The 27,704-nt window shown below is 60.9% G+C and overlaps 2 protein-coding genes across 6 annotated transcripts in view; both read left to right on the plus strand.

The window, feature by feature from the left end:
* Window positions 1–51: 51 nt before the first annotated feature.
* On the plus strand, window positions 52–26,656 carry STRN4 (striatin 4). Of its 5 annotated transcripts, XM_043600467.1 has the most exons (19): window positions 236–348; window positions 6,970–7,087; window positions 7,933–8,036; window positions 8,564–8,637; window positions 9,672–9,750; window positions 12,561–12,758; window positions 14,629–14,770; window positions 17,980–18,139; window positions 18,693–18,827; window positions 19,169–19,284; window positions 20,833–21,008; window positions 21,087–21,134; window positions 21,437–21,558; window positions 22,716–22,886; window positions 23,045–23,185; window positions 23,626–23,724; window positions 23,837–23,923; window positions 25,223–25,458; window positions 25,690–26,656. In XM_043600467.1, the coding sequence occupies exons 2-18, from the start codon at window positions 7,079–7,081 to the stop codon at window positions 25,390–25,392; spliced, it is 2,031 nt and encodes a 676-aa protein (XP_043456402.1). In that variant the 5' UTR covers window positions 236–348; window positions 6,970–7,078; the 3' UTR covers window positions 25,393–25,458; window positions 25,690–26,656. The 5 variants fall into 5 exon arrangements, with proteins under 5 accessions (XP_043456398.1, XP_043456400.1, XP_043456399.1 ...); XM_043600463.1 differs by lacking the exon at window positions 6,970–7,087 and having other exon boundaries at window positions 52–348; XM_043600465.1 differs by lacking the exon at window positions 6,970–7,087 and having other exon boundaries at window positions 52–348; window positions 19,190–19,284.
* PRKD2 (protein kinase D2) overlaps window positions 17,310–27,704 on the plus strand; it is a 46,845-nt gene continuing 36,450 nt past the window's right edge. Inside the window, exon 1 of the mRNA XM_043600456.1 lies at window positions 17,310–17,321. The gene's annotated coding sequence lies outside the window, so the exon portion shown is untranslated. The remainder of the gene's footprint in view (window positions 17,322–27,704) is intronic.

The raw sequence follows: 27,704 nt of genomic DNA on the forward strand, positions 1-27,704 counted from the left end.
GGGGGGGGGTTCGGCCGCGCAGGCGCGCGAGGCACAGCGGGCGCGCGGGCCGGCCCCGGGGCCTCCATGATGGAGGAGCGAGCGGCCGCCGCGGTCGCCGCCGCCGCCTCCTCCTGCCGCCCGCTTGGCTCCGGCGCGGGCCCCGGCCCGACGGGGGCGGCCCCGGCCTCTGCCGCTGCCCCGGGGCCCGGCCCGGCCGGTAAGGGAGGCGGCGGCGGAGGCAGCCCGGGGCCTGCAGCGGGGCCCGAGCCCCTGAGCCTGCCCGGGATCCTGCACTTTATCCAGCACGAGTGGGCGCGCTTCGAAGCGGAGAAGGCCCGCTGGGAGGCCGAGCGCGCCGAGCTGCAGGTGAGCGCCGCCCCGGGACCCCCGACCCCCCGCCCGGCCCGGCCCGGCCTCACCCGCCGCCGCCGCCGCCGCCATCTTGGAGCAATGGCCGCCGGGACGGCCGGGGGGGCGGGAGGGGACCGCGACCGGCCCGGAGACCGAGAGAGGGGCCGTCCGAGGGGGCTCCTGAGGCACCCGGCGGCTCGAGGCGGGAGGGGGCGGGAGAGCCCGACCGGGGCCGGCCGAGAGGAGGCGCGCAGGGCATCGGACCCGATTGCGAGCGGGAGTGGGAGCGAGCGGACCGGCAGACGGGTTCCCGGGAGAGGGGCCTCGGGCCCCGAGGGGAGCCCAGGAGAACTCAGCGGAGGGTGGTGGGAGGAGTTGGGGGGGGGGGTCTTGTTGGGAGTGAGCGGAAGCCGGAAGGGTGCCCCGGGGTTCCCACCTCCGTCCTCGACCAGGTGAGGGTTGGAGGTGGAGCCTGATGGGGTTTAGAGGGGAGAGAGCGGAGGTCGGGGGGGACGTGGGAGCCGCCGAGGGCCAGAGTGGAACGAGCCGGGGACCGGCCTGCGTAGGAAGAGGAAGTCAGGGAGCCTGGGACGGGGTGTGTTTCGGCTTGTTTGGACGGTGGAGGCGAAACGAAAAGACGGCTGTATGAGGACTCGGGATGAGAGGAGAGCCTCGAGGGGTCCAGGAGGAAGATGTGTGCCCTTCCCTTTCAGGAGGGAACTTTGGGGAGGCCTGGCCTGTGTGGCTGAACAGTGCAGGGAGGCGTCCCCGGGGACAGAAGCATGGACAGGGCCAGGACTTGCCCTAGGAGCCTGTATGGAAGGGCTGCGGAGCGGAAACTCTAGTTTTGGGAGTGAGTGGGTGTGGGGGAGGGGGCGGGAGGAGGGGGGATTTGAGACGGGAGGTGTGTGCAGATGTCAGGTGGAGAACCCTGGACTGGAGTGCGCTGGCGTCCAACGTGGAGATAAGGGGACCCGGGATGGGGACAGGGAGGAGGAATCCAGGGGCACCTGGAAGATGGCAGGGGGAGCATTTTGCAGAGCAGGTAGACAGCATAGAAGAAGCCTCTCAGAAGGACCCCGGGAGGAGATATGTTTGTGGAAGTTTCCGGGAGAGGACCCCATGGTTTGTGGAGTAGTTTGGGAGAGGAGTGTGCCCAGGGATGATGTTTGGGAGAGCTTGAGGAATTGGCCTGGGTTACGTGACCTTGAGAAGTGCGGGTCCGCTTGCTGAGCGCTCCGCAGAGCAGAGCTGGGGCGGCAGAGTTGTGAGGATATGAAGGGATCCGGGGATGGGCAGCAAGGATTCTGAGGGTTCCTGGGCTGGGGTATAATTAGCAGGAGCTGGTACCAATTCTAGCAGCCCATCTCTCTCCTTCCGGCTCACTGTTTTCCTGTCCAGTTGATGTGGGGACCCAAATAACTGATTAAATTTTTTTTTTTTTCAACGTTTATTTATTTTGGGGACAGAGAGAGACAGAGCATGAACGGGGGAGGGGCAGAGAGAGAGGGAGACACAGAATCGGAAACAGGCTCCAGGCTCCGAGCCGTCAGCCCAGAGCCCGACGCGGGGCTCGAACTCCCGGACCGCGAGATCGTGACCTGGCTGAAGTCGGACGCTTAACCGACTGCGCCCCCCAGGCGCCCCCCAAATAACTGATTGGAATTTTGTCCAGAGGAAGAATAAAGAGAGCGTTCCGCAGTTCTCCCACCCCTAGGGAGGGATCTCAGCTGTGTGGTAGCTGGGGCTCGGCACTGAGGTGGGAGAGGAGGCAGTTTCCGGAGCTCTTCCCCAGCGTACATCTCTCATCAGGTCTCAATACCCCATTGTGTAGACAGGGCCAGTGTCATTGCCCTCATTCAGCTTGTTGCTGAAACTGATGCCAGCCGCTGTTCAGTGAGCGCATAGGAGGTGCCAGGCCTGTATGAAGCGCTTTAGCTAGAGACGTGGTTTCGTTTAGTCCTTGCAGCATTCAGCAAGGGTAAGTAATAGCATTCCCCCCACCACCCTGCTATTTGAGAAAAGAATCCCAAAAGGAAAGGGAGGCTCTAGGACAGTCAGTGATTGATCTAGGATCACAGCCTGTGGGTAGAAGGGCCGGTCTATGGGCTTTTAAAAGCACATGCTCTATACCTCTCTGCTGTCCAGTACAGATGAGGAAACTGTTCCCAGGAAGCCCAGTGGCCTCCTCAGGGTCATCCAAACAGTCATAGGCAGACCTGGGATTGCATTTTGGTCTCTGGGACCGCATGCCGGTGCACCCTACAGCACCCACCCTACCACTGTCCCGTATTTGTGATGAACGAGAGAAGAGTTACGTTTATTCCCTCCCTCAGTGGCTCTTGGCAGGAACTCACGAACAGGACCCAGTGAGGCTCTCCCAGGTCTAGGCTGCGGCGTTAACTTACTTTGTATTTTTGTTTGCTGGTCGTTCCGTCCCATTAATAAAAGCGCACGGATCTCAGGAGTGTTTGCGTGTGTGTATATGCACGTATATGAGTGTGTACTTACGAGTGAGAGGGGAAGGTCCCCCTCTTGTCCCTTCCCTGCTCTCCCCTGAAACTGTTATTGCTGTAAAAGTAGTTCAGCTCTGCCCTGTGTGATTTGCAAGGTCTATTATACGTATCATTTTGTGACTTTTTTCACAGTCTCTGTGTCTTGATGTTCCTTTCCTGTCAGCACAGAGAGCTCTCTTGTTACTTTTGATAACTACATTGGGCTGGATGTTTGCACCATTCCTCCTTTAGATGACCTCGTGGACAGATTTTAGCCTGTTTCCAGTTTTTCCTTCAGAAATGGTGGCGGTGACTGTCTTTGCAGGGCAGGTGGATGGGATGATAGCATAGATACGCTTATGAGACGGTGATGGGTTCTGCCAGGTTACCCCGCAGTCACACCCCCAATAGCAGCACCTTTTTTTGCATACCTGTGCCCGGAATACTTACCGCTTGCTTACAGAAGTGTGACTTCTCCCTCCCGTGAGGTCCTTTAAGGCCTGTGCTGTGTCAGACTTTTGCGAGGAGCCCTGAATGCCTTTTCTCCAAATAGCTGAGCTACAGCTGCTCCTGGCACAGGACCTGCTGAGCATCAGTGTGCGCTAGACGAGGCAGCCCCTCGTGTGGTCCTGCCAGGAGGTACCCAAGGATTGGAGCAGGGAGGTGGCACGGATGTGGTCTGACGATACGCAGGACTTTGTCAGGTGGGGGATTCTGAGAGGCAGGCAGCGCGGTTCCTGCCCTTCAGAAACTTCCAGGCTAACAGAGGAGGCGGGTGTGCACAGGAGGCTGCAGAGAACCGTGTACACGTTCACACGCAAGCTGGGTACTTGATGGGGTGCCTCTGCTTGAAGCACAGTGATCGTTTCGAGAAAGCATAAAATATTTTAATGACAACGTAAGTTGAAGTCGCAAATATTTGTGTTTTGTAGATAATGTGTGTTGCGAATTTAAGGTAAATCGACTCGGGGTCAAGTAAGCACGAGAGATCACATACAAACCCTATCGCTTATCGACCCATGGCACCTCTGGGGAGGGGAGCTGCTTGAGGACAGGAGGAACCTCTCGGGGGACTCTCAGCTGGATGCCCACTTAGGAGCAGCGAGGGGGAGTAGCGGTGAGTGTGGCAGCAGGGAAGGTGTGGAACTGGCCGCTCCCCACTTCCAGCCTCACTAGGGGCTCCGACGCATGGGGGAGGGCGTCCTCTCTGCGAGCTATCGAGGAGCAGGGCTAGGTGGGTCCAGAAGGGGAGCACACAGGACTGGGGGCTGGGACAGGAAGCCCAGCACCAGCTCCTGGGAGGACTGAGATGCTGAGGCTCCCGGGAAGCCTTTTCCGCGCTGCCTGGCTGGAAAGGGGGAGCAGCCGCAGGAGAGGTGGCAGCTGAGTTTGGGCACGGATCTGGGGTGGGGGAGGGGGTGTTCTAACAGTCGGGCCAGAGGGAGTGGCAGTGGGTGGATGTGGTGGGTAGAGAAACTTCCAGATCCCGGGCTTACTTGCCAGCCTACCACGGCACTCAGGTCAGACAGACAGCACGGGCTGCCGGCATTTTCAGAGGTAGGAGGGACTGGCCCCTGACACTTCCCCTTTCCATGGGATTCTGTTGAGTTGGTTCGGGGCTTCGACCACATGTTTGTGGTTCTCTCTCTCCTCCCTTTGCCAGAGGAACTGGGGAAGGGACAGCGGAGCAGAGTGGGCTGAGCCAGGTTCTTGCACCATAATTAGGAGAAGGGAGATGGGGACTTGACGTGGTGGTAACAAGGAGATACAGGGGCCAGGCTGAGCATGTGTGAGGGTCTGGCACGTTCTTGACTTCCCTTTCTCCCCCCACAGACTGAGGTCACCTGTGTCATCAGTCCTGCCTCCTTAGCACCTCAGATCCAGTAACCCAGCACCCCCATCTAGTCTGAGCCACTGTCATTTCTCCCTGGCGTTTCTGGGACTGCCTCCTGTGACTGGCCTTCAGTTGTGTGGGCATGCCCCTCCCCCCAGGCCATCAGTTCTCCATAGTATAGCTGGAATTATCTTTGTAACATGCACTGATCCCATCTCTCCCTTGTTTGAAACCTTTCCATGGCTTCCCCTGTGCTCTTAGGACAACCTTCGAACCCTAGTTTGGTCTGCGGTCCTTTTTCGGGCCTACAAGCCTCTCTGCCTTTCTTCGTGAACCCTGTAGCACATTCTGATGTGGCCACACTGGCCTCAATTTATGACCCCACCTGCGGAATACGAGTGTGCCTGTCTCCCCGGTTCTTGGCCAGTCCAGGCATTACTTAGCATGTACGTGCTCAGTTCTCAGCTAACCTGAGGGAGAGACCTGGTCCCTAGAGCAGGACAGAGGTGACAGTTGGCTTGTGGGCACAGATCTTGTCTCTACCCTCTTCCAGCAGCCACTCTACTCCCCTGGCTGGCTTCTGACAGCCTTCGGATCTTGGGTGAACTGTGCATCTTGACTCCAGAAACGGGTTGGGCGTCCCTTGTCCCATAACACCCTTTGCTTCCTCACCGTGGCCGTAGTCAAATCGTGTGTTGGTTGTCGATGCTCCTGCCTGTCTCCTGTGCTGCACTGAGAGCTCTGTGGGGCCAGGAACCACTCAGACGAATGCCTCATGCAGGACCTGGCTGTCACAGGTGCTGGATGTTGGAATGAATGGAGGCTCTCAGCAGGCTGTACTGGCCCTGGGAACCAGAACACTCGCTGTGGAAGCCACAGAGGGTAGGGAGGACAGTGAGGAGGTAACTCAGAGCTTGTGTTTGGCGATCGACCTTTTCTTCTCCACCTCTCTCCCCCACCTTCTAAAATAGACGGGACAGGGTAGACTTGGGTGACTGAAAAGATACACAAAGGACAGACATTTCAGACTTCCAAGATGGTGATCACACGAGAGTCCGCCTGTCTAGCCTTAGATATTTACGTACGTGTGTGTTGATTTAACGTTTGTTTATTTTTGAGAGAGACAGAGTGTGAGCAGGAGAGGGGTAGAGAGAGGGAGACACAGATTCTGAAGCAGGCTCCGGGCTCTGAGCTGTCAGCACAGAGCCTGATATGGGGCCCAAACCCATGAACCGTGAGATCATGACCTGAGCCGGAGTTGGATGCTCAATAGACTGAGCCACCCAGGCGCCCCTGTGTTAATTTAAAACGTAGAGCGAAAACAATGTTCACAAGGGCAGGGTGGGGAGTCCCATTCCTTCAATGGATGGAGGATTTTTTCCCCCCCATAGTGTACCTGGTGACATATGGCGATCTGTTTGTTATTTGTTCCCTCCCCTCTGTAACACACGTCTCATCTTGTTTAGTGCTGTTCTCTGTCTGTAGCTGTATCTGATACTTAGTTGGAGCTCAGTCTTAGTTGGAGCTTAGTTGGTGTCAGCGGGTGAACACGTGAAACCTTTGTTTTATGTCAATGCTCATATATCCTTTTTTATTCTCTCAAAAAGAAGCCTACATTGCACTTACAGCTGTAGGCTAGCTACATCCCTGGAAGTGGACCTGTCAGGACAAAGGGAGTGTGCGTTTGACATTTTTATAAACATGGCCAAATTGCCCTCCAGGAAGGGTGCGTCGATTTATGACCCCACCAGCGGAATATGAGCGTGCCTGTTTCCCTGGTTCTCAGCCAGTGCCAGGCATTACTTAGCACCTGCTCAGTTCTCAGCTAACCTGAGGGAAAGACCTGGTCCCTGGAGCACGACAGAGGCGATAGTTGGCTTGTGGGCACGGGCTGTGCTGCACTGCCAAGTGCACAGGGCAGATAGGTCATGGCCCTTGGAGCCCCAAGGAGAGGGAGAGCTGTGGGGGGCGGGCATCCGAGAGGCTACTGAAACAGTCCTGGAGCAGGGCTTTGAGAATGGTCATGGCCCGGAAGAGGGATCTGTGGCCAGACCCGGGGCTTCTGGTGGAGTCACTGAAGTCCTCCAGCAAGCACGTGGTGTTTGGGGAACGGCTGCGAAGACGACGCAGCCGCCTGTGGGGCAGGAGGCCTGTAAGCCACAGACCTCTCGCTCGTGGGGCTTGGGTCTCAGAGGGCTCTTCACTCCCTTAAGGAGCTGGGCCCGTTTCAGCGTTGCGGAAGAACGGACAGGGAGAATAAAAACGATAGGTAGGAGCTGGCATTTATTAGCCCTTCTTCTGTGCTAGGCCTCGGACTGAGAAGAACTTAACACATGAGGGGCAGGCACTCTCGTGAGCCCCATTTTCTAGAAGGGGAAATGGAGGCTCAGAGAAGGCCGGTGACCTGCCTAAGATCATGCAGCAAGTAAGTGGCCGAGCCCGGCCTGGAGCTCAGGCTGTCCCAGCCTGTCACAGTGGAGCACTTGGGGAGAAGCCAGGGTTGAGCCCTGCTCTCAGGGCTTTGGCACAGGACTTCTGGAACATGGTCAGGGGCCAGGATCCTGCCTCGAAGGCCGTTGGCCCAGTGTCTCCAAAAGACCTGTTGACAGACCAGAGCAGACTGGGGTAGCCCATGCCAGCAGACGGTGTGAAGTGGTTGGCAGGGGCCCTGGGTCATGTCTGTGGCATGTCTCGCTCACCCTGGGCAGACTCCGGTGGGACGCGTGGTCCCCACGGTGGGGGTTGGGTGGTAAAGCTTTTGCATTGGAGCGGGAGCTGAGCTGAGCCACCCACTCTTGTCCCTAAGCTCCAGAAGTAGCTTCCTACGCCTCCCAGAGACAGATGCTCTGGTAGAAATAGTGAGACGCCACCTCCACCAGCACTGTAGGGGACAGCACCTGCCTTAGGGTGGGGGAGAAGGAGCCCAGGGCTCCTCATGCCTGTGTCCCCCGCCTTCGTCCCCGGTCCGGCTTCTCCCCAAAAGCCAGGGGCCACGTTAGGCCCGAGCTGGCCCCATTTTAATTGCAAGGGTTAAAGACTCCTCCTCAGCTCTTTCACGGTGGGTCACATGGCAGGGGACTCTGGAAACAGATCCAGCATGCCCTGTCGCTGCTCCATTGAACCCTGGCTCGGGGCCTTCACGCCTGAGGAAGTGGCTGCTGCATGTCATTGTGGGGGTAGGGGCTGGCGCTGACTGTCCCTGCGTGAGCGAGGGACACACATCAGTGAGCCTGAGCCCTGCTGCCTTCCCGTTCCCTCCTGTCCCTCCAGGCTCAGGTAGCCTTCCTCCAGGGAGAAAGGAAAGGGCAAGAGAACCTCAAGACAGACCTGGTGCGACGGATCAAGATGTTGGAGTATGCCCTGAAGCAGGAAAGGTGAGCCCTGCTGCCCTGGAATCCTGCCTTCTGAAGTCAGGCCCGGATGGAGGCTCAGGAGGCCGGCCGCATGCCTTCCGGCTGAGGGAGGTTTGGAGCCTGGCATTCTCTTCCCCGTCGCCCACCGCCGTGTGGTTCCAGTCGGGGGGACAGAAGAGGGCGCCGTAGGTGGAGTTCAGGATAACGGCCGCTAACAGTTTTCATAGTGGCGGCGGCCCCTGCCGAATGCTCACCCCCTCGTGCCCCTTCCTCCCGCCTCATGGGTCCAGGTGAGGCTTCCAGAGGGTGAGGACTTCGTCGGGGTCTCCTGGAGCCGGGGTAGCTCCCCAGTCTGCCTGACTCCAAAGAGTGGGTCCCTCTCAACGCCACGTGTGGTGCCTCTCCCACCAGCGCTGCTTCCTGAAGGCCGGGGTGGGGGCGGTAGGAGAGTGGGCTGGGGGGGCCCTGGAATCTGGGGCGCCCGAGGTGAGTGCTGGCCCAGTCCGCTCTTCTGCATCTGTCCTCCAGTAATCATTTTGCTCTTTTAGGGCCAAGTATCACAAGTTGAAGTTCGGGACAGACCTGAACCAGGGGGAGAAGAAGCCAGAACTGGCAGAACAAGGTACCCACCGTCAGATCCACCCTACTTGGCACCCCTCCGTTCCCAACAACCCTGAACGTGACGTTGTGGCTCAGAGTGGGGTCGCCTCTTTCTTACTTCGCTCCACAGGAAGCAGACTTGGCCGAGTGGGGGGGCTGGGGAGGGCTTGAACCTCACTCTCAGCGCCCCTCTTCGTGGGCTGCTCTGCAGGGCCCCAGAGTGGGGAGGGTGGTGGATAGCGAGGTGGGGAGTGAGGAAGGCCTGTCCTGCCTGCCGTCCCTCCGTGAAACCGACAGACAGCGTCCCTAATGTTCTAAGCTCCCTGGAAGAGGGCTCTGTTCACCAACAGGTAAGGAGGGCAGGTGTGCCAGGTAGAGGGACGCGTGTACAGAAGCACGACGATGTGGAGGAGGGTATGTCAGGGGACAGGGAGTTACTGGGTGAGACTGGAACAAGTGGTGTGGGGGTAGTGGAGGCGACCAGCTGGGCGACCCAGCGAGGCCTTCGGTGCCGCGTGAACAGCCATGCTGTTATTTATGTCAGACCCCTCCTACCAGGACAGGAGCTCCACAGGGCAGGGGTCTGGGTCACTGATGTCACCCAGGTGCCCAGTCAGGAGCCTGGTTGATGCCGAGTGAGTAGTTAATAAAATAAACAGACGGTCTCATTTAATCCTCATGAGGATCCCGAGAGGTAGGTGCTACCGTTATTAACTGATTTTCTCAGAAGAGGAAACGGAGGCTCAGAGACGTAAAGCAGCCTGCTCAGTGGCACACAGCCGGAACATGGCAGAACCGGAGTTGAAGTACAGAGCCTGCTCTATATGCGCTCTCCGAACAGGATCGGACTCCCGTGTGGGAAAATAGCAAGGAGAGTAGAGGGCGTGGAGGGGAGAGGGGAGTAGGTTTCCGACGCCGTCAGGTAGGGACGCGATAGGACCTGTGACAGCGACCTGATAGTGACTCATTAGGGCTTGAGGGTGAGGAAGGGGGAGGAGGGGATGGCTACGTGGCGGCACCCCAAGACAGCCTGCCTCCTTTGTCTCCGCCCTCCAGTTTCCAATGGCCCCATGGAGTCGGTCACCCTGGAGAACAGCCCGCTGGTGTGGAAGGAGGGGCGCCAGCTTCTCCGACAGTGAGTGTGCAGGGCAGGGGTGCCGGGCTGGGGTAGGCAGAGGCACGTGTTTGGCTTGGGAGATCAACTTGAAGACTCCATAGGCCTCCCTGTCCCCGCCGGGTGGTTGGAGGACATCGAACTGTCCTTGCTGGATCCTTGCTGGCCTGTCGTGCTGTGGGTGGAGGCTGGCCTGGAGGGAAGACTTGGCTGCAGGAGGCAGACATGGGGGGACCTTTGCTCTTGAGAAGTGACCCCAGAGGCCTCTGGCTTTTAAAACAGGGGGTGTTTTATTATTAAAGAGGTTTGTGTTTTTTTATTTTTGTTATTTGAAGAAGTGACTTTTTTTTAGGTTTCTTTATTTTGAGAGAGAGAGAAAGAGAGCATAGGAGAGACAGAGAGAGAGGAGGAGAGAGAGAGGATCCCAATCTGTCAGAGCAGAACCCGATGCAGGGCTCGAACTCATGGACTGTGAGATCATGACCTGAGCCGAAACGGAGTCGGATGCGTAACCGGCTGTGCCACCCAGGCGCCCCCATGTCCCTGATTTCCTTAAGCTAAATATCTGGAAGCACGTTGCTAGCTTCCAGTGTGTGCAGGCAGTCACAGCAGAATGGTTGTAACACGCAGCACCTGCCAGGCGCCTGTTATGTGCCTGGCGCTGTGCTGAATGTCGCGCTCACGTTGATTCCTCGCGAGACTTCCTGTGCGGTAAGCTCCTAGAGTTCCCCTAACGGCACGGGTGCGGAGAGGGCGTGCGTTTGCATAAGACGACAGCGCCGGCAAGTGGAGGGTCCGAGAGGTGATCTTGGGGGTCCACCCCCAGAGCCCAGCTTCTTCACCACCGTGCTTCCCTGCCTCTCCCCTGTGGGGGTAGAGGGGACCTCGGACACAGGCAGGCACTCTAGATGACACGGCAGGTGAAGGCAGGTGTGCTCCAGTGTGTGAGGGGCAGTCTCCGGGGTCCCCAAGGGACGAGGTCATGGTGAACATAAAAGGCTTCTTGAGGAGCCGCCAGAGGACCAGCGAGGGACTCTTTTATCTTTTAAAGCCACAGATACCGACAATTGATTTTTCCCCCTATTTTTAACTTTTAGACTAGTCCCAGCTAGTTTCCATTTTTTGTAATTACAGAAGTAATAAAAACTAATTTGTAGAAGTGAGTAGAGTAAGTTGTAAAGGTTTATTTCACATCTCGAATCCCTTGTTCTGAAGGTTGAAAGTCATTGCTGTTGAGTTTAGTGTGTCTGTCTCTTTCCAGGCCTTGTGGGGGGGGCATACTTCAAATGTGTTTGTGTGTGATCTTATACTCTTGCACACATTGACACTTTTGTTGTTGTTGTTTGTTTATTTTTGAGAGAGAGACACAGAGTGTGAGCAGGGCAAGGGCAGAGAGAGGGAGACACAGACTCCGAAGCAGGCTCCAGGCTCCGAGCTGTCAGCCCAGAGCCCGACACGGGACTCGAACTCACGAACCGTGAGATTATGACCCGAGCCGAAGTCGGACGCTCAACTGACTGAGCCACCCAGGCGCCCCTAACACTTTTTAAGAAAACGTTTATTTATTTATTTGGAGAGAGGGAGAGAGAGAGATGGAGCAGCGGAGGGGCACAGGGAGAGGGAGCCCGAGAATCCCAAGCAGGCTCCACACTGTCAGTTCAGAGCCTGACTCATGGCTTGATCTCGTGAACCGTGAGGTCCTGGCCTGAGCCAAAGTCGGGACACTTAACTGAGCCACCCAGGCGCCCCAACACTTTTTTTTTTTTTTTTAACTGAATTATATGGATCGCATAACTTATTTGGTGAAACCATTTACTGTGGCCGTCTTGGCACTCTGCCTCCTTTATTTTCTGCCTAGCGTCCCCATCAGTCATTTGCGGCCATGGTCCTCTTAAGTGGACATGTTGCTTGGCCCCTGCATTTTGGCTCTTATGTACAACATCCTGGCAAGCATCTGTGTGGCTGCATTGTGCCTGTGTATAAAGGCTTCTCCTGGAAATAGACTTGAAAGTGAAACAGCGGGGCCAGGGTATGCTTATTTAAAATACCGTGCCGGGGCGCCTGTGTGGTGCAGTACGTTGAACATCCGACACTTGATCTCGGCTCAGGTCATGATCTCACGGTTCTTGAGTTTGAGCCCCACATCGGGTTCTGCACTGATGGCGTGGAGCCTGCTTGGGATTCTGTCTCTCCCTCTCTGCCCCTCCCCTGCTTGTATGTGTGTGTTCCATCTCTCTCTCTCTCTCCCTCTCTCTCAAAATAAACCTTAAAAAAAGGAAATCTAAAATACTGGTGTAGAGGCACCTGGGGGGCTCAGTCGGTTGAGCATCCGACTTCGGCTCAGGTCACGATCTCATGGTCCATGGGTTTGGAGCCCCACGTCGGGCTCTGTGCTGACAGCTCAGAATGAACCTGCTTTGGATTCTGTGTCTCCCTCTCTCTGCCCTCCCCCACTTACACTCTGCCTCTCTCAAAAATAAATTTAAACGTTAAACATTTTTTTAATTAAAAAAATACCGGTGTGTAGTCTTTATTATTTTTTTCTTAACATTTATTTATCTTTGAGAGACAGAGTGGGAGTGGGAGAGGGGCAGAGAGAGAGAGGGAGACACAGAATCCGAAGCAGGCCCCAGGCTCCGGGCTGTCAGCACAGAGCCCAACACCGCGCTCGAATTCACGGACCGTGAGATCATGACCTGGCCTGAGGTTGGACGCTTAACCGAATGAGCCACTCAGGCGCCCCCTGATGTGTCGTCTTAAGTTGCTTCTCCAAAAAGTCTGTCCCAGTTTGCAGGAGACCCCTGACCCACGCCAGTGCTGTTTCCCTGCAGGTACCTGGAGGAGGTGGGCTATACGGACACCATCCTGGACATGCGGTCCAAACGCGTGCGGTCCCTACTAGGTCGCTCGTTGGAGCTCAATGGGGCCGTGGAGCCCAGCGAAGGTGGCTCCAGGGCCACGCCAGGCCCCGGGGGGCTCAGCGGGGGTGAGTCGCTGCTGGTGAAACAGATCGAAGAGCAGATCAAAAGGTGAGCCCTTGGTGAGGCCTGGCAGGTCTGTTCCTCTGTGTCCCCTCCTGATGAAGGCCGATGTCAGAAAAGCCAACGGTGCTCCCTGGTGCCCTGGTGGCCACTTCCTTCCTGGCGGGTATTGTGGGTCCGTTTGCTCCAGAGCCTTCAGTGCCTTCGTTGTGGGATCCCTGGATTCTCTTCTGGGTCCCCCTGCACGTGCTCCCGTGGCGTCATCTTCGTGCCGATTCGCGTCACGGCTCACGTCCGGCACGGCACTTCTTCTGAGGCTCAGGCCTTAAACCGCTCGGCACGTGGGGCAGCAGCCGAAGGCAGAGCCTGGGTGGCACCCCCAGCCCCCGGTGGGGAGCAGAATACACGGCCTCCGCCCTGGGGAGCTCTCACTTGTTCGTCGTCTCACTGGTAGTTGTTCCTCAGCATTTGGTGACGTTCAGTGCTGTGCAGAAGGGGAAGAAGGAAGAGTGATGGGCAGTGGCCCTGCTTTGAGTGGGCGGCGGGGGGCCTCTTCACAGGGTGACATCTGGGCAGAGAACCGCAGGAGATGGAGTAAGCCGCCCACGGGAACAGCGCCCGTCAGGGTCGCGAGACTTGGCACGTTGAGGAACCCGCGGCCAGGCCTGTGTGGCTGCAGGGAGTGAGCATGTGGGGCTGTGGTCTGTGGTGAGGCTGAAATCTCAGGAGTGAGATGAAATGGGGCTGTACCGGCCACGATAGGGAGCTTGGATTCTTCTCTACGGGTTGTGGGAAGCCCGTGGTTTCGAGCGGGGGTGTGACACAATCCGGTGTGCTGGTCGGCTTCGAGGAGGAAGGGCTGGAGGGCAGGAGCGGGAGTGCGGCTGGGAGCCTCCTGCGGCGTCCTGGCGAGAAGCGGAGGGCGCGCCAAGCGGCCAGCCTCCCCGTGGGTTTTCTTTTGGAAGGAGTGGATGTCGGGGCGGGGAGGGAAACCAGGGGTGGCTCTGGGGTTCGGGCCAAGCAACGGGAGCCGCGTTGGCTGCGACAGGGGAGCCGAGTGGAAGCAGCGTCGAGGGGGCCATCGAGGGCGGGCGGAGTCTGCGGCCGGGCGGCCCCCAGCGCAGGTGACGCGTGGCCAGCCTGGAGATGGGGTGGGGGTGGTGGGGGCTGGACTCCGAACTCCCCTCTAGTTCACCAGCATGCGGGCGGGGTTGGCAGGCTAGAGGCAGCAGCCGTGTTGCCGAAGGAAACCCCAGAGATGCTCTGCTGGGAGGCCGCACACCATGCGGCCAGGACGCGGTGCCGGATTTGGCAGCCCGGAGGAAAGATCTGTCCTCCGGGCAGTGACCGTAGACCTGGGCAGTTGGCAGGAACTCTCCGGAGCATTGGCCCCGTGGCCATAAAGGAGGATGTTTGTGTTTATCTGAACTTTGAATTCCACCCACTTTTCTGCCCTGGAGTCAGGTTTGGGCAAATAACCCTTTTGTTAAAACCCATTATCCGCTTGGAGGCATCAGACGGTTGGCCAGGAGTGGAAATGGGAGGCCGTGTGTCAGTCGGGAGGGTGCAGGTGCGTTGACGGCTGGGCCGCCCACGGGGCCCCGGGCGTTTTCAGAGTGACCGGTTCATCTTTCCCGCCGGGCGCGTCTGCCGCTTGCCTGATCCGCGCCTGTGGTTTGCCCGGGCCGTGGGAACAGGGGCTGCTGAGTCAGCGACACTTCCTCGGCCCACTCTCCTGACCCGGCACGTGAAGGTGTCGGGGTGGGGTGAGTGTCTGTTGGTCAGAGGCTGCGATCGGAGCCCCGTGTGTGATCATGGTGGTTTCAGCCCCCTTGAGCGCCGGGGCCAGGCTCTGGCCACCTCTGAGCTTTGCCACCTGGCGGGACTAATGCCCCCCCTGCCCCCCTGTCGTGGGCAGGAACGCGGCAGGCAAAGATGGCAAAGAGCGCCTGAGCGGCTCGGTGCTGGAGCAGATCCCCTTCCTGCAGAGCTGTGAGGACGAGGACAGTGACGAGGACGACGAGTTGGACAGTGTGCAGCACAAGAAACAGCGGGTGAAGGTGCGCTCCCCGCCCCATCCCCTCCCCCGGGAGGGCCCCCCTGCTTTGGGTGCCGGCGGCACAGTGCCCCCCCTGGGTGCTCTTGGGGCCGTGTCTCTGGCCACGCCCCTGCCTCGGTCACCCGTCGGGGCCTCGTCTTCCCCCACCCGTCTCCTCCCATCCTTTCTTCAGCTCCGAGAGGCTTCGACTCTCCAGACTGGGCCAGCCACACGCTGCCCTCTCCGCGCGCTCTGTCCCTTGGGCTAGTCTGACCTCCATCACCCACACCACGTGGCTCTCTGTCTTCTCCCTCGATAGACTGTGAGCACTACCAGGCGGGGACTTAGTGTGCTCGCAAGCGAGTGTCCTCCCGCTCTTCTCTTCCCAGCACCCAGCCCCCGGCGTGGATGGCCGCTGCGGGCAGCCCGGGGCCAGGTTGGGGCATCCGTGGGGGCCTTGGTAGTTTTGAGCGTCCATCCTGCCCTTGCGTCGAGACCGAGGCCCAGGGGCACCCCCCGCAGGCCAGAGTCCAGATCTCAGCTTGGCTTCAAGATAATGGCCCATGCCCCATTTGACCCCTGCGCCTCGACTGCCAGAGCCACCGTGTTCCTGCCGTTTCGGTGGCACCGTCCCCAGGCATGATGTGGGCTCACCTCACCTGTCCAGTAAAAAAAAAAACCTCGCTTTGGGCCTGTGCGGACCTAGCTCTGCTCTAGCAGCGGCGACATGGAGAGAGAGGTCCGGTCCCTGGCATGGGGAGCCGGCAGCCGGCGGAGGGCTGGTAAGCAGTCCTGTGCCAAGGGACGTGCTGCCATGCGGGCTGCACGAAGGGGGCCTGTGTGGGGCCTTCCCATCAGAGCCCTTCTCTGCCTCCTTCAGCCTCACCTTAGCGCCCCTCCGCCGCCGCCCCTCCACGCCACCTTCTCTGACCTCTCACCGGCCCTTCCTCCCCTTCCCTCGGCAGGGTCGGAGCCATCTGGACCCGGACCGCTCTGGGTCCTCCCTGTCTGGTGTCCCCACGTCTGTGCGGGACCACGTCTGTCCTTGCCACAGCTCTGTCTCCAGGGTCCCCGGTGCGGCTCAGCACAGGGTCCCGCCTAGCGTAGGCGCTTGGGGAACGCACAGAGCCAGGACGCTGGAGCTGGGTTCCGGGAGAATCAGGATGTCTCCGAGGCTGGGGCCTCTGATCCTGTTCGTGGTCTCTCGGTGTGCCTCTTGGGATTTTCACTCCTTTTTCAGCTCTTACCTCATCCTCCTCTGGGAGGCCTGCCTGCTCCTCTCTGCTCCTCCCAGCAGAGATCATCGCTGACTTACACTCCCTCGGGCTTTTGTGTCTGTCCCCGCACTTGTCCCGCGGGCCCTGCGGGGGAGGCTCATCAGACAGGGGTCTCGCGCCTCCCCGGGCCCGCTGTCTCACCCAGGAGACCTTTAGTGACCAGACTGTTCTTCCAAAGACCTCTAAGGCTCCCGCAGCGGCCACTGGCCTGGCCGTGTGCCTTCGGGCATGTGATTCTCTTTGTCTTAGTGGCAGTTTCGGGGGCTCGCTGTCTCTGTCTCTGGGTTGTTGAGGATTTCTTTAACGTGAATTCGTGCCTGTGGAGTCCTTGGCTACGCTGGGGCTGGCCGCACCCAGTGCTCGGTGGTGGCAGTATTCGCAGCGCTGGGCACGGTGGGCAGAACAGAACTGCACGGGACACCTGTGTCGTGGGCCCTGGAGAACGCCTGTTTACGCTTCCATGCTTTTGCAGAGCTCTGGCCCCACTGGGGCCTCTCTGGGCACGCTGGCCAATCCTTGAGGGAAGGAGGAGGAGGTCGCCTCGTCCTGTCCCTCTGGTCCTCCCACACAGGCCAGTGGCTGGCGCCTCACGGACGCCTGAGCGATTGTGACTCCACGGATTCATAGCCTGCTGTGCCGGCTTGGAGTGCTGGGCCTGCGTGGGGGCGGGGGGGGGGGGGGCTGTCAGCCACACCCTCGAGGAGCCTGCGGTCTGACTGAAGCTGGCCTTGTGAGTGCCTGGACTTGGTCCAGTCCGGGGACACTTGGGAGGGAGAAGATTCCCCGAAAGGGGTGGTGTTTGAGGCCGGTGGTCGCCAGAGTCCCCATGCCGGGCCGGGGTGTGCTCTGACACCAGCACCTAGAGCAGAAGTCAGAGAGAGACCCGAACTGTCGTTGAAAATCCTGGAACCCCCCTGAGTCGTTTCAGGCAGCCGTGGGGGTTGCGCGCACACAGCCCCCGGACGGCACTTTGTGTACGACGTGGTGACGCGGGCACCGCAGGAGGGTGAAGGATCGGATGCGGGTGTCCCTGTGGAAGGCCGGGCCGCGTGGGGAAATGCGGGTGCCGTGCTGCTCCGAAGTCCCACGTCTGGGATGGGGTCCGGGCTTGCGGAGGGAGGAACACGAGAGGGTTTGGTCGTGACCCTGCGGAAGACCTCGCCTGCCTGGCATCCTGCTCCTCCGGGCGGGGGGGACGGTGCTGTGCGCTCTCGGTCCAAGGTGGCGCGCGCTACGGAGCCTCAGCCCACCCAGCAAGATGGAAGGGAGACTCGGAGGACCCTCGGTGATCTTCCGGTCCAGAGCCGCCTCAGCGTCTCGAGAACGGCTTGGACCGGGGACCTGGGATGCGGGGCTTCGCTGCTCAGCCTCGGTTTCCTCATCTGTAGTATGGGAATAAGCACAGCGATGCCAACTCTTCACAAGGTTGTGAAGTCACACGGGTGAAGCTCGCTTGGTGCGCTGAAGAACGCGTAGAGGCTGGCACGGAGTTCGATAAGCCTTTGCCACCGTCACCCCCGCGCGTCCGTGCCACTCGAATCGTGCATCTCCGCACACTCGCTTACACACGTAGGCACATACGGCTCTCCCCTCTGCCCTGCGGCGGCCTTTGCTGTCTGCCTCTCCCCACCCCCTCCATACAGGCTTGCGGAAGGGGAGGGTGGGGCCTGTGAGGGGATCACAGGTGGGGGCAGGGGTGGGGTGGACGGGAGGAGGAAGAGACTTCCGAGCTGTGGGGCCGCCTCGGCCCCTGAAGGCTGCCAGCAGGGGGAGCGCTGCCACCAAAGCGCGTCCCGGCCCCGGGGAAGGGCACGAGGGGAGGGAGGTGGAGCTGTGTCCGGTGTGGGACTCTTCCAGGCAGGGCCAGCTGGTTCCTGGAGGCGCGGCGGGCCTGGGCTTGGGCTCGCGCTGCGGGCGGGAGCCTCCTGACCCGTCTGGTTTCCTCCATGCCCAGCTGCCCTCCAAGGCCCTGGTGCCTGAAATGGAGGACGAGGACGAGGAGGATGACTCTGAAGATGCCATCAACGAGTTCGATTTCTTGGGCTCGGGAGAGGATGGGGAGGGCTCTCCGGACCCTCGACGATGTGCCGCAGAGGGGACCCACCACGAGTTGGGTAAGCTGAGGGTTTTCTGGCCAGCCGTCCTCACCAGGCGAGGTAGGGGCACACGCGGCCGCCCACAGCTGCTTCCTGCCCCAGGGTCTCCACCGGACGGATACGCTTCCTGAGAGGAGGGTGGCCGAGGAGAGCAGGAGCCCCACACCGTGGCGGCCGGGCCCTCACCCCTTCCCTGGAAAATCCCTGTGGGGACGCAGGCGGGCCCAGCTCTTCCCGGAACGGGGCCTCTGGCCCTCCGCGCAAGCGTCTAGTTCTTGGACCTCGGGGAGGGAACAGGACGAGGACCTGGCAGGCAGAGGCAGGCAGGGCAGGGCTGCATTCTCCTGTTCTGTGACCCCGAGCCACGAGGCCCTCGGCCGTCACACAGGATGGCCGGGGACTGAGTTCCCTGCAAGGCTGGCACCACAGAGCATCCTAGCTCAGTGCGCCTCCTCTGCCTGACCCCACTCCCACTTCGAGCCCTGGCGCTCCCTGGTCAGGACTTTCCGGCTACCTCACGTTGGCAGGAGAGGCCTCCGGTGGCTAAGGTGAACCGGAACACGGGCTCCAGCCCCGTGCTTTGTCCCTGCAGAAAGCCGGCGGGTCAAACTCCAGGGAATTTTGGCCGACCTTCGGGATGTGGATGGGCTGCCCCCTAAAGTGACCGGTCCCCCTCCTGGCACACCCCAGCCCCGGCCACACGAAGGTAAGCGGCCCCTCCCCCCCGGCCCAGTCCCCTGGGGTCCATAGCAGAGGGGGGCTGCAGAGCTAAGCCCAGGGCTTCTGTGTCCTCAGGGTCGAAGCCTGGCCTCTAGTCTGCAGCCTCCCTGTCCCAAAAGTTTGTCTGTCTGTCTGTCTCCCTCTTTTTTTGTCTGTCCTGCCCTGTCTGTCTGTCTGTCTCGCCCTGTCTCTTTCTTTCCAGCTGTGATTCTTGATCTCGTCCTCTCCCTCTCTCTTTCTGACTCCTTATCTCCTCCTCTGCCTCTTTCTGTCTTTCTTTCTCTCTCCCTGCCCCTCTCCGCCCCTTCCCTCCCCTCCCCCTACCAGGTTCCTTTGGCTTCTCCTCAGACGTTTTCATCATGGACACTATCGGGGGCGGGGAGGTGAGCCTGGGGGACTTGGCAGATCTCACCGTCACCAACGACAACGACCTCAGCTGTGATGTAAGTTCTTGGGGTGCCCTACCCCCCACAGGCCCTCATTGGGCATCCCGCACTGTGCCCACTCTTGCTGAGCTCTGACCGGGTGCCTGGCCTGCGCTGGGTCCCTTAGCGGGAGGACGCCGTGAGGTCATTCAGCAGCTCACCTGTTGTACAGAGGGGTGCGGACATGTACTCGGCACGGGGCTTGACAGGGTCGCCGAGGCACAGGGTCTGGAAGACACCTCGGCCCCTGCCATCTCCTGTAGGCAGTGCTCCCTCCCACCCCTGGCCTACGTGCCCCTCACATCCAGGCCCCGGATGGGCTGGCGGCAGGGCAGGACGGCATCGGAAGGGGAAGGGGGCTCTGGGTTGGCACAGCGTGGGGAAGTGGACTTGTGCAGGAGATAGGAATTGAGCTGAACTTGACAGCCAGAAACCAAAAAACCAGGCGTGGATGGGGCCTGGTAGGCAGGCGGGCCGGGGTGACAGGGAGGCCTTTAGGGCCGGTGTTCTGAGCCCCAGACCCACAGATGGGCCTCTGGCCCTCTGGTCTCTGCATCGGGTGTATGTGCACATTTCCCCCAGGAACGTTCACCACAGCTTTCAGCAGGATCTCGAGCGGTTGGTTCCCCAGCAGGGTTGTGGGCCCTGCTGTGAGATGCCAGGAAGGGGGGCCGAAGTAGAGGCTTCGAGCAGGCGTGTGTGCCTGTGAGGGGGTAACCACACAGTGGCGGAGCCTCTGGCCCTAAAGTACGAGGGCATTGGTGACAGCTGCAGTGGGGACCTTTGGGGATAGAGCCCAGACCGAGGGCTTGATCAGCTGTGGAGCCCGTGTTGGGGCAGGACATGGCATCTCGCCTGACAGTCTGCTCATCCTCCTTCCCCATGGGCTGCCCCTGGGTCCCCTGCTCAGAGAGTGACACCACCATCCACCAGGGCACCTGCAGGGTCTCTGGGACTCCCCCAGCGACCTGTTAATTCTGCTCCCCAGTCTCTCCCTTCTGTGCATACCTGTCCCCATTTCCGCTCCCCAGCATGTGGTCTCTGTGCCCTCTCTTTGCCTGAGAGGTTTCTCTCAGGGCCCCTTGGCCCCTGCAGCCACTCGTATCTTCCTACATCCAATCCGTGTCATTTCCCTGCTCTAAACCCTTCCAGGGCTCCCTGTTTCACTTAGGATGAGATACGGGTTCCTAGAAGTGGCTCCAGCCCCAGCTCCTGCCGCTCTCTCCCTTGCTTTCTACAACCCAGGCCTCCCCTCAGGCTCTAGATCTGGCCTGCAGCCTCAGGGACTTTGTTCATGCAGTGTCCTCCCTCAGTCCCCTCCCCTGATCTGGTTAAGTCCTGCTCTCTTGACACCTTAGGAAAGCCACACTGACCCCCACAGAGGCGGTCAGGCTGCTCGGGTACTCACGGTTCAGGGACCTGGCACCGCGGGGCAAACTGACTTGACTGCTTTCCCGAAGCCCCCTCTGTGGGTCTGGGTGGGGAAGGGACCCGTCCTTGGCCTCCTGGATGTCAGTCCGTGTCTGCGGGACCGTGGGGACGCTGAGGCACCTCCCCCTACCCCAGCTCTCTGACAGCAAAGATGCCTTTAAGAAGACGTGGAACCCCAAGTTCACCCTGCGCTCACACTACGACGGCGTGCGCTCCCTGGCTTTCCACCACAGCCAGGCCGCCCTGCTCACCGCCTCTGAGGACGGCACGCTCAAGCTCTGGAACCTGCAGAAAGCTGTCACGGCCAAGAAGTGAGGGCGGCAACCCCGGGTTGGGGGGAGCGGAGGGGAGGGGCTCTCGGTGACATCCGGCTCCTCTGCCTCCCCCAGGAACGCCGCGCTGGATGTGGAGCCTATCCACGCCTTCCGGGCTCACAGGTGGGGAAGCGCCCCCACAGGCGGTCTGGCCCCGGCCCTCTGCACACACACCCCCTTGCTCCCGGTGCTCTGCAGACACGGCGCTCCCACGGCCGGTTCTGGGCGCAGCCTTCGGAGGAGGAGATGGGTGTGGGGAGCTAGGGGCAGGCCGGTCCGGGGGCACCACCGGAGCCCCGGAGGCCGGATTCCTTTTGGCCGTCCTCGAAAAATCTAGCAGAGGACCTCAAGATCCCATGGAGGGGGCCAGAGGAGGGCTGAGGCTGAGTTTTTCATTTCTCCTTCGCCACTTTCATACCTTTCAGGGGCCCTGTGCTGGCAGTAGCCATGGGCAGCAACAGCGAGTACTGCTACAGCGGCGGGGCCGACGCCCGCATCCACAGCTGGAAGATTCCGGACCTCAACGTGGACCCCTATGACGGCTACGGTGAGGACGGCTCCCTCCTCTGGCTCCCACCCCCCTTGTCCACCGGAGCCTCTTCGTTCCCTCAGTGCCCACCCGTGCCTAGCGATGCGGGGCCCGGGGGGCGGCGGGGGGCGGGGGGCGCACCGTGTGCCCCCAGCCCGGGTGAGCCCGGAGCCTCGTGTTCAGCCTGTGACGGGGGTCAGATGGGCCGAGGCAGGAAAGCGGTGGCGTTGGGGGGCCGCTTCCTAGAGGAGCTGGCAGGTGAGCGGACTCGGAATCCACACCGGGGCCGGGGACCGGCCCATGCAGGGGCTTGGTAGGCCCTGCCGGTGTCTTCCTGTGGCCGAGTGCAGGCAGTCGGTGAGAAGTGGAGCAGGTGACAGGGGACAAGTTAGTTGGGCCAGGCCGTAGGAAGTCTGCACTTGATCCTTGGCACCCCTTTAAGAGTTAAGTGGCAAAGTGACCGCACTGCTATTTATTGTACGTCCCCCTCCTTCTGATGCCTCTTCCGATAACTTTCTTGGTCGCACGCGTGGCTCTTTACTGCTTTGTGGTGGTAGAGTTTAGAGGTCTGTGTCTTCCCAAGAACAGTCCCACCCCGTAAAAGGTCAAGGGTCAGTCCCAGGTAGTCTGTGCTCTGGGCCATGCGAGCTGCCACGCGTTGGGGGTCAGCAGGGCCTGACCAGAGCACGCCGTGTGGACTTGAGTGACGGGGGAGGCAGAGGTGGGAAGGATCAGAGGGCTTTAGAGAGACTGGGCAGGGCTTGCGCCCTGGGGGCGAGGAGCCAAGGCAGGCAGAGTGGGGCACGACTCACGAGTCCCAAGCTGCAGAGGGTCTTGGGGCCACAGAGCCACCATTGTTCCCCTTCACCGAGTCCTAAAACTTGTGTATTGAGCGCTCATTCTGTGCCAGGCACTATGGTGGGTCCTGCGGGCGTGGCAAGGGAATCCCTGCCCTCTTGGAGCTTCTGTTCAGAGCCAGTGGTCAGGGTGTGCGCGGCCGCTGCGGCGGGTTCCAGCGGTGACGGCTCCGAGGGCAGGAGGAGTCTGGGTAGAGCTGGGTGAATGGGCGGCTAAGCCGGGCAGCCTGGCTCTCAGCAGGGGTCGGTGCCCTGGAGCTGTCTGGGGTGGGGCCGCTGGCCCTGACCTAGCTTGTTTCCTTCCTCCGCTGGGTCTAGACCCGAGTGTGCTGAGCCACGTGCTGGAGGGCCACGGGGACGCTGTATGGGGCCTAGCCTTCAGCCCCACCTCCCAGCGCCTGGCCTCCTGCTCTGCTGACGGCACCATCCGCATCTGGGACCCGAGCAGCAGCAGCCCAACCTGCCTCTGTACCTTCCTCACAGCCAGCGGTGAGTCGGGGGAGCAGGGCTGGGCGCGGGGTGGGCGTGGGAACACGTCACAGAGGAACATGCCTCCCCACGAGGGGCCCAGGCTTCCCAAGTCCCGTCCCGCAGCCCCAGGGCAGGACCAGGTCTGTTAAGCAGCCCTCCCTTCCCTGTGCCCTCAGATCATGGGATCCCCACCTCAGTGGCCTTCACCAGCACCGAGCCCGCCCACATCGTGGCCTCCTTCCGCTCTGGCGACACCGTCTTGTACGACCTGGAGGCTGGCAGTGCCCTCCTCTCGTTGGAATCCCGGGGGAACAGTGGTAAGAGGGGCCTCAGGGACAGGGGCTGGTATCTGAATGCCTCCAGGGCCCCGGTTCCTCCTGTGGCTCTGCTGAGCCGGTGTCTCATCAGCAGAAGATGTCTCCCCTACCCCCTCGGGGGCTCTGGGTGGGAAGGAGATAAGGTCCCAGCAGCTGCCGGGCTCTCGGGAGGGCTGAGGGGACAGAGATCATCAGGAACTCGCCCGCCAAGCCTCTTGGCAGAATCCATGGCCCTTATGGGTGGCTCGTACCCATCCTGTGGCACCCCAGGCGTCTTACGGATGAAGCGCTGTGGCCCAGGGAAGGGAGAGGCCTGGGAGCCCGGGCCCCCGGCCAGCTGAGCAGACAGCAGGCCGTGGAGCCGTGGTTCTCTTCCTCTGGTCTTTGTCCTGGTCTCCCTGATTTCCCCGACATCCTTCCCTCTCCTCCTCTCCTTCCAGGCCCAACCCAGATCAACCAGGTGGTGAGTCACCCAAACCAGCCCCTCACCATCACCGCTCACGACGACAGAGGCATCCGCTTCCTGGACAGCCGGACAGGTGAGGCCCAGCCTTCCTGGTCCCCGCTCGCTCGTGCTCACGGTGTCCCGTCGGGCCCTTGACCTTCCCCGCCAAGGGAAAGTAACCTGCCGCCCACCTTCTCTCCTCTCAGGGAAATCCGTGCACTCTATGGTTGCCCACCTGGACGCGGTCACCTGCCTAGCCGTGGACCCCAACGGCGTGTTCCTGATGTCGGGAAGTAAGTGGGGGCTCTCCTGGCTCCTAAGGAGCAAGGGTGTGTGGGAGCCGAAGAGGAAGAGATGCGGGCACTGGTCACGAGGGTGTATTCTAGGGCCCCCTCCCGCAGGGGGGCAGGGGCAGGGAGCCTCCCGGCAGAGACCGTGCACGCTCAGCCCACTGGAAGCTTTTGCGTGCGTCTTCCCGCTTCATCCAGATCACGCTGTCGGCAGGGTATGTTATACCCGCGTGCAGATGCGGAAACGGGCTCGTGGAGGTTCCGTGATTTGGTCGAGCGTGGTGGGTTGGCTGCAGGAACAAGTCCGAGCGTGTCTGGCTCTCAGTCCCCACAGGATTGTTAGCATTTGGAGCCACGTGCTCCGTGGATAAGGGCACTGGGGCCCGGCCACCACGGGGCTGTGCCTCAGAAGGATGAGGTGCGATGTGGGCAGACGGGGAAGGGAGGTGAAGCGTGTGCCGGGCCATCAGGAGTGCCATGGGCGAGGGGCCTCCTTCCGCTCACCTCTGCTCCCCACTGTCAGAGTATGTGGGGGGTTGCAAGCGAGCACACAGAGGGCGTGGGAGAGCACGTGGACGGGCCTGGTCCCATCGTGGCTGGGTCTTTGCCTGGTGACGGTAGCAGCTGTGCCTGCAGGTGCCGGTAGAGGGGGTGTCAGGGAGGTCAAGCCCAGGGCAGAGAGGATTTGGGACAGGGCCCAGGTCCTCCGTATATAAGGGACACATCGAGCCAGCCTCCACCACAGCCAGCCTGGTCCTTCGGACGCAGAATTCGGGCCGTCTCTGAAGGGGGCTCTTGCCCCAGGGCCCGGCCCTGTCCGCTCCACCCTCTCTGGCCTCCTCTCCATGCTCCTGCTCAGGCTGCTGCAGCCGTACCCGCCTCCTGCCCGTCCCCTGGCCACCCCTGCTGTTCCTCCGCATACCCCCGTGGCCCTTCTGTCATCACGGTGACCAGCTTGTGCCGGTGCTGCTGTCCGCCTGGCATTGCTCCTCCTGTTTTCTCATTTACCGGGGGCCACGTTGGAACGTCAACAGCACTGGGTGGGCAGCTTTGCCCAGGACGTTCACTGTGTCCCCGGGGCCTGGTACGCAGGTGCCCGGTGAACACTTGGTAACTAATGGGTGGACGGCCACCTGGGATAAAAGCATTCTCCTTTGGGCTGGCGGTGGTGGCCGGCAGAGGTGGGGGACAAGAGGATGGAGACCCCCCCCCCCCATTGTTGAGGCTCCTCCAGTGGGGGAGGTTCGGGGAAGCCGGGGTACCTGCTGGGGGACAGTGCTCTCTGCTCCCACACCTGCGCAGGCCATGACTGCTCCCTGCGTCTGTGGAGCCTGGACAACAAAACGTGCGTGCAGGAGATCACGGCCCACCGCAAGAAGCACGAGGAGGCCATCCACGCTGTCGCGTGCCACCCCAGCAAGGCCCTCATTGCCAGCGCAGGCGCCGACGCCCTGGCCAAGGTCTTCGTATGATGCCCACCTGGCCCCGCCCCGGCCTCCACCTCGGCTGGGGAGCGGGGCCAGGCAGGTGGGACTGAGGTGAGAGGCCGGACAGGAGGGAGGCTTGGTCTGGGAAGGCTTCTAGAAACCCTCTGCGTCCTCACCCCTGACGGGAGGGAGCTCAGATGTATCCCTTTGCCTGGCACTTCAGGAGGGGGCCACGTTCCCAAGGTGAAAAGCCCTGGGTGTCGAGAGAGGGGACGGAGGTGGCCCGACCTCTCGTACCCGGGGTGTCATGCTCCAGTCTCCCCTCCCTTCTGTCTCCCTCAGGCGACTCCCAGCCTCGGCGGAGGCCCGGAGGCCCGGCCTCTTTCCGCCTGCCTTGGAACCTGGTGGTGCTAATGCCCCTTTCCCTGGGAGGCCATCCCCCACAGCCTCCCCTTCCCCATGCATCCTGGGGGGCAGCCTCCTTCAGGACTTACCCTCCCGGACGTCCTCGAGGAGTTTCCTCTCTGCACCCGGACACCCAGTCCTGGTATCTGAGCTGCTTTCTTGGGTGCAGCACAGCCAGGGCTGGGTGTCCTTGGGGATCAGCTTTTCCAAGACGCCAGAAGGTGCCAGGTTCTCTCTTTGAACCCCCGATCCCCCCTCCTTCTTCCCAGACCTGGGTGGTAGCTGTGCCGGGAAGAGCCCCAGGCGCCCCCGCTCTGGGTCCCCTGGGAAGCCATGGCACCAGCTGGACCCTGGTCCTCCTCAGCGGGGAGCGCCCGGCCTGGTCCACCCCAGAAGCTAGCCCCAGTCCACCACCCTCTCCTCCAGTTCCCTCCACACAGCTTTCCAGACACTACCCAGCGCCTCCAGGGCCAGTAACTGCCTGGGGATCAGGTGATGCCCTCGGGGGAGGCACCCACCCCTCTCCCCTCCCTCCCCCAGCACTCTTCCAAGGGCAACCCCCCAGCCCCCACGGGGTCACCCATGGGGAGAGATGGCCTTGTCTCACCCCTCCCTGGGGCATGGAGGCTGGAGGGGGTCCCCCTGGTCCCCCACAACTCCCTGTATATCTGTATAAATAAATGGGATTTTAATGGAGCCCCGCCCCCACCCATGTTGTTATCACTGTGTGATAGTCTGTGTCTCCTCTCCTGGCCCTCCACTCTCTTCCTCTATTTATTTCACTCTTTTTTTGGGTTCCACCCTGAGCCCTCGGGCCCCCTTCAAGGTTCCTGTTTATAAGCCCCGTCCCCTCTGCCCTGGACTTGGATGTGAAACTTGTCTCAATAAACCCTTTGGAGTAAGATGGGTGGTGGTGCTGACTGTTGAGGGGGCTCAGGGGACCGGGGACGTCAGGAGAGGGGTAATGGGTTCTGCCTGGGCTGGGTGGAGCTCAGGGAGGGGATGATGGGTTGGGGTTTTGTGGTAGGGTGGGGGGGGGGGAGTGCCAGAGAGGGGCCCAGGGTTTGGGCGGGTTGTGGGTGGAGGGCCGGAAATGGGGGCACAGGACCGAATCTCCCCGGGCCCCTCCTTTCTGTTCCTGAGCACACTCCTTCCCCAGCGGCCTCAGCAGCAGCCTGGGGGCAGAGCCCTGAGAAACATGACATGATGTGACAGCTTGAGACTCCCCCTCCCCACCCCCAGCCCCCATGTGTGATGGGTGGTAGGAGGCCAGAGGGCTCATCCTGAGTACTTAACTCCCCACCTCGCCTGTCCTCCCCACGTGGGCCTGGGCTTACTAGAGCCTCAGCCACCATGGAGGGTGAAGGGAGAGCTCCCGCCATGCGGGGAGGAGCCCTGAGGAGTCCCTTCCCCTCACCAAGGTGGTCAGACCCAAGTGGTCAGTTACGCACCCAGTGGGAACCAGATGCCACACCAAGTTCCTCACGTGCTATTTCACTGGGTCCTCATGACACCCTCCCAAAGTGGGATCGTTAGACCAAGTTACAGAAAACGGGGTGCAGGCGGGGGGCTGCTCAGGGCCTCCAGAAGGTCATCAGAATTTGTACCCAGTCCTGTGGGACTCCCTCTGCACACCCCTGGCCCTCGGCACAGTCTGTACAACGTGCCCGATGCTAAGGCCCACCCCCTGGGTTGTCAAGGGCTGTGCCCCAGTGCCCAGAGTAGGACCTGGCTCCTGTCGGGGCCCCAGGAACGCTTGAAGAAGGATGCAGGTTGGCAGATGGCCATCAGGTGACACTGACAGGAGCCTAACTGTGAGCTCCACGTGGCCTTGTTCACCCCTCATCCCTCTGGGCTCTGAGCAGCTTCCCCAGGTGGTGGTTTGGGTTTTCACTCCAGCCTCAGACTTCCTTCCTTCCCCAGCCCCAGCCGGCCCAGCCCCCGGATGTGGT

Source organism: Prionailurus bengalensis, chromosome E2, assembly GCF_016509475.1.
Source record: "Prionailurus bengalensis isolate Pbe53 chromosome E2, Fcat_Pben_1.1_paternal_pri, whole genome shotgun sequence".
NCBI lineage: Eukaryota > Metazoa > Chordata > Mammalia > Carnivora > Felidae > Prionailurus > Prionailurus bengalensis.

What these genes read in the sequence shown, in the direction of transcription:
- STRN4 (XM_043600463.1), top strand. Translation starts at nt 67, where the DNA reads ATGATGGAGGAGCGAGCGGCCGCCGCGGTCGCCGCCGCCGCCTCCTCC. An exon ending in GCCAGAACTGGCAGAACAAG is followed by an intron (nt 8,638 to 9,671) that starts GTACCCACCGTC and finishes TCCGCCCTCCAG; the next exon opens with TTTCCAATGGCCCCATGGAG. An exon ending in GGAATCCCGGGGGAACAGTG is followed by an intron (nt 23,186 to 23,625) that starts GTAAGAGGGGCC and finishes CTCTCCTTCCAG; the next exon opens with GCCCAACCCAGATCAACCAG.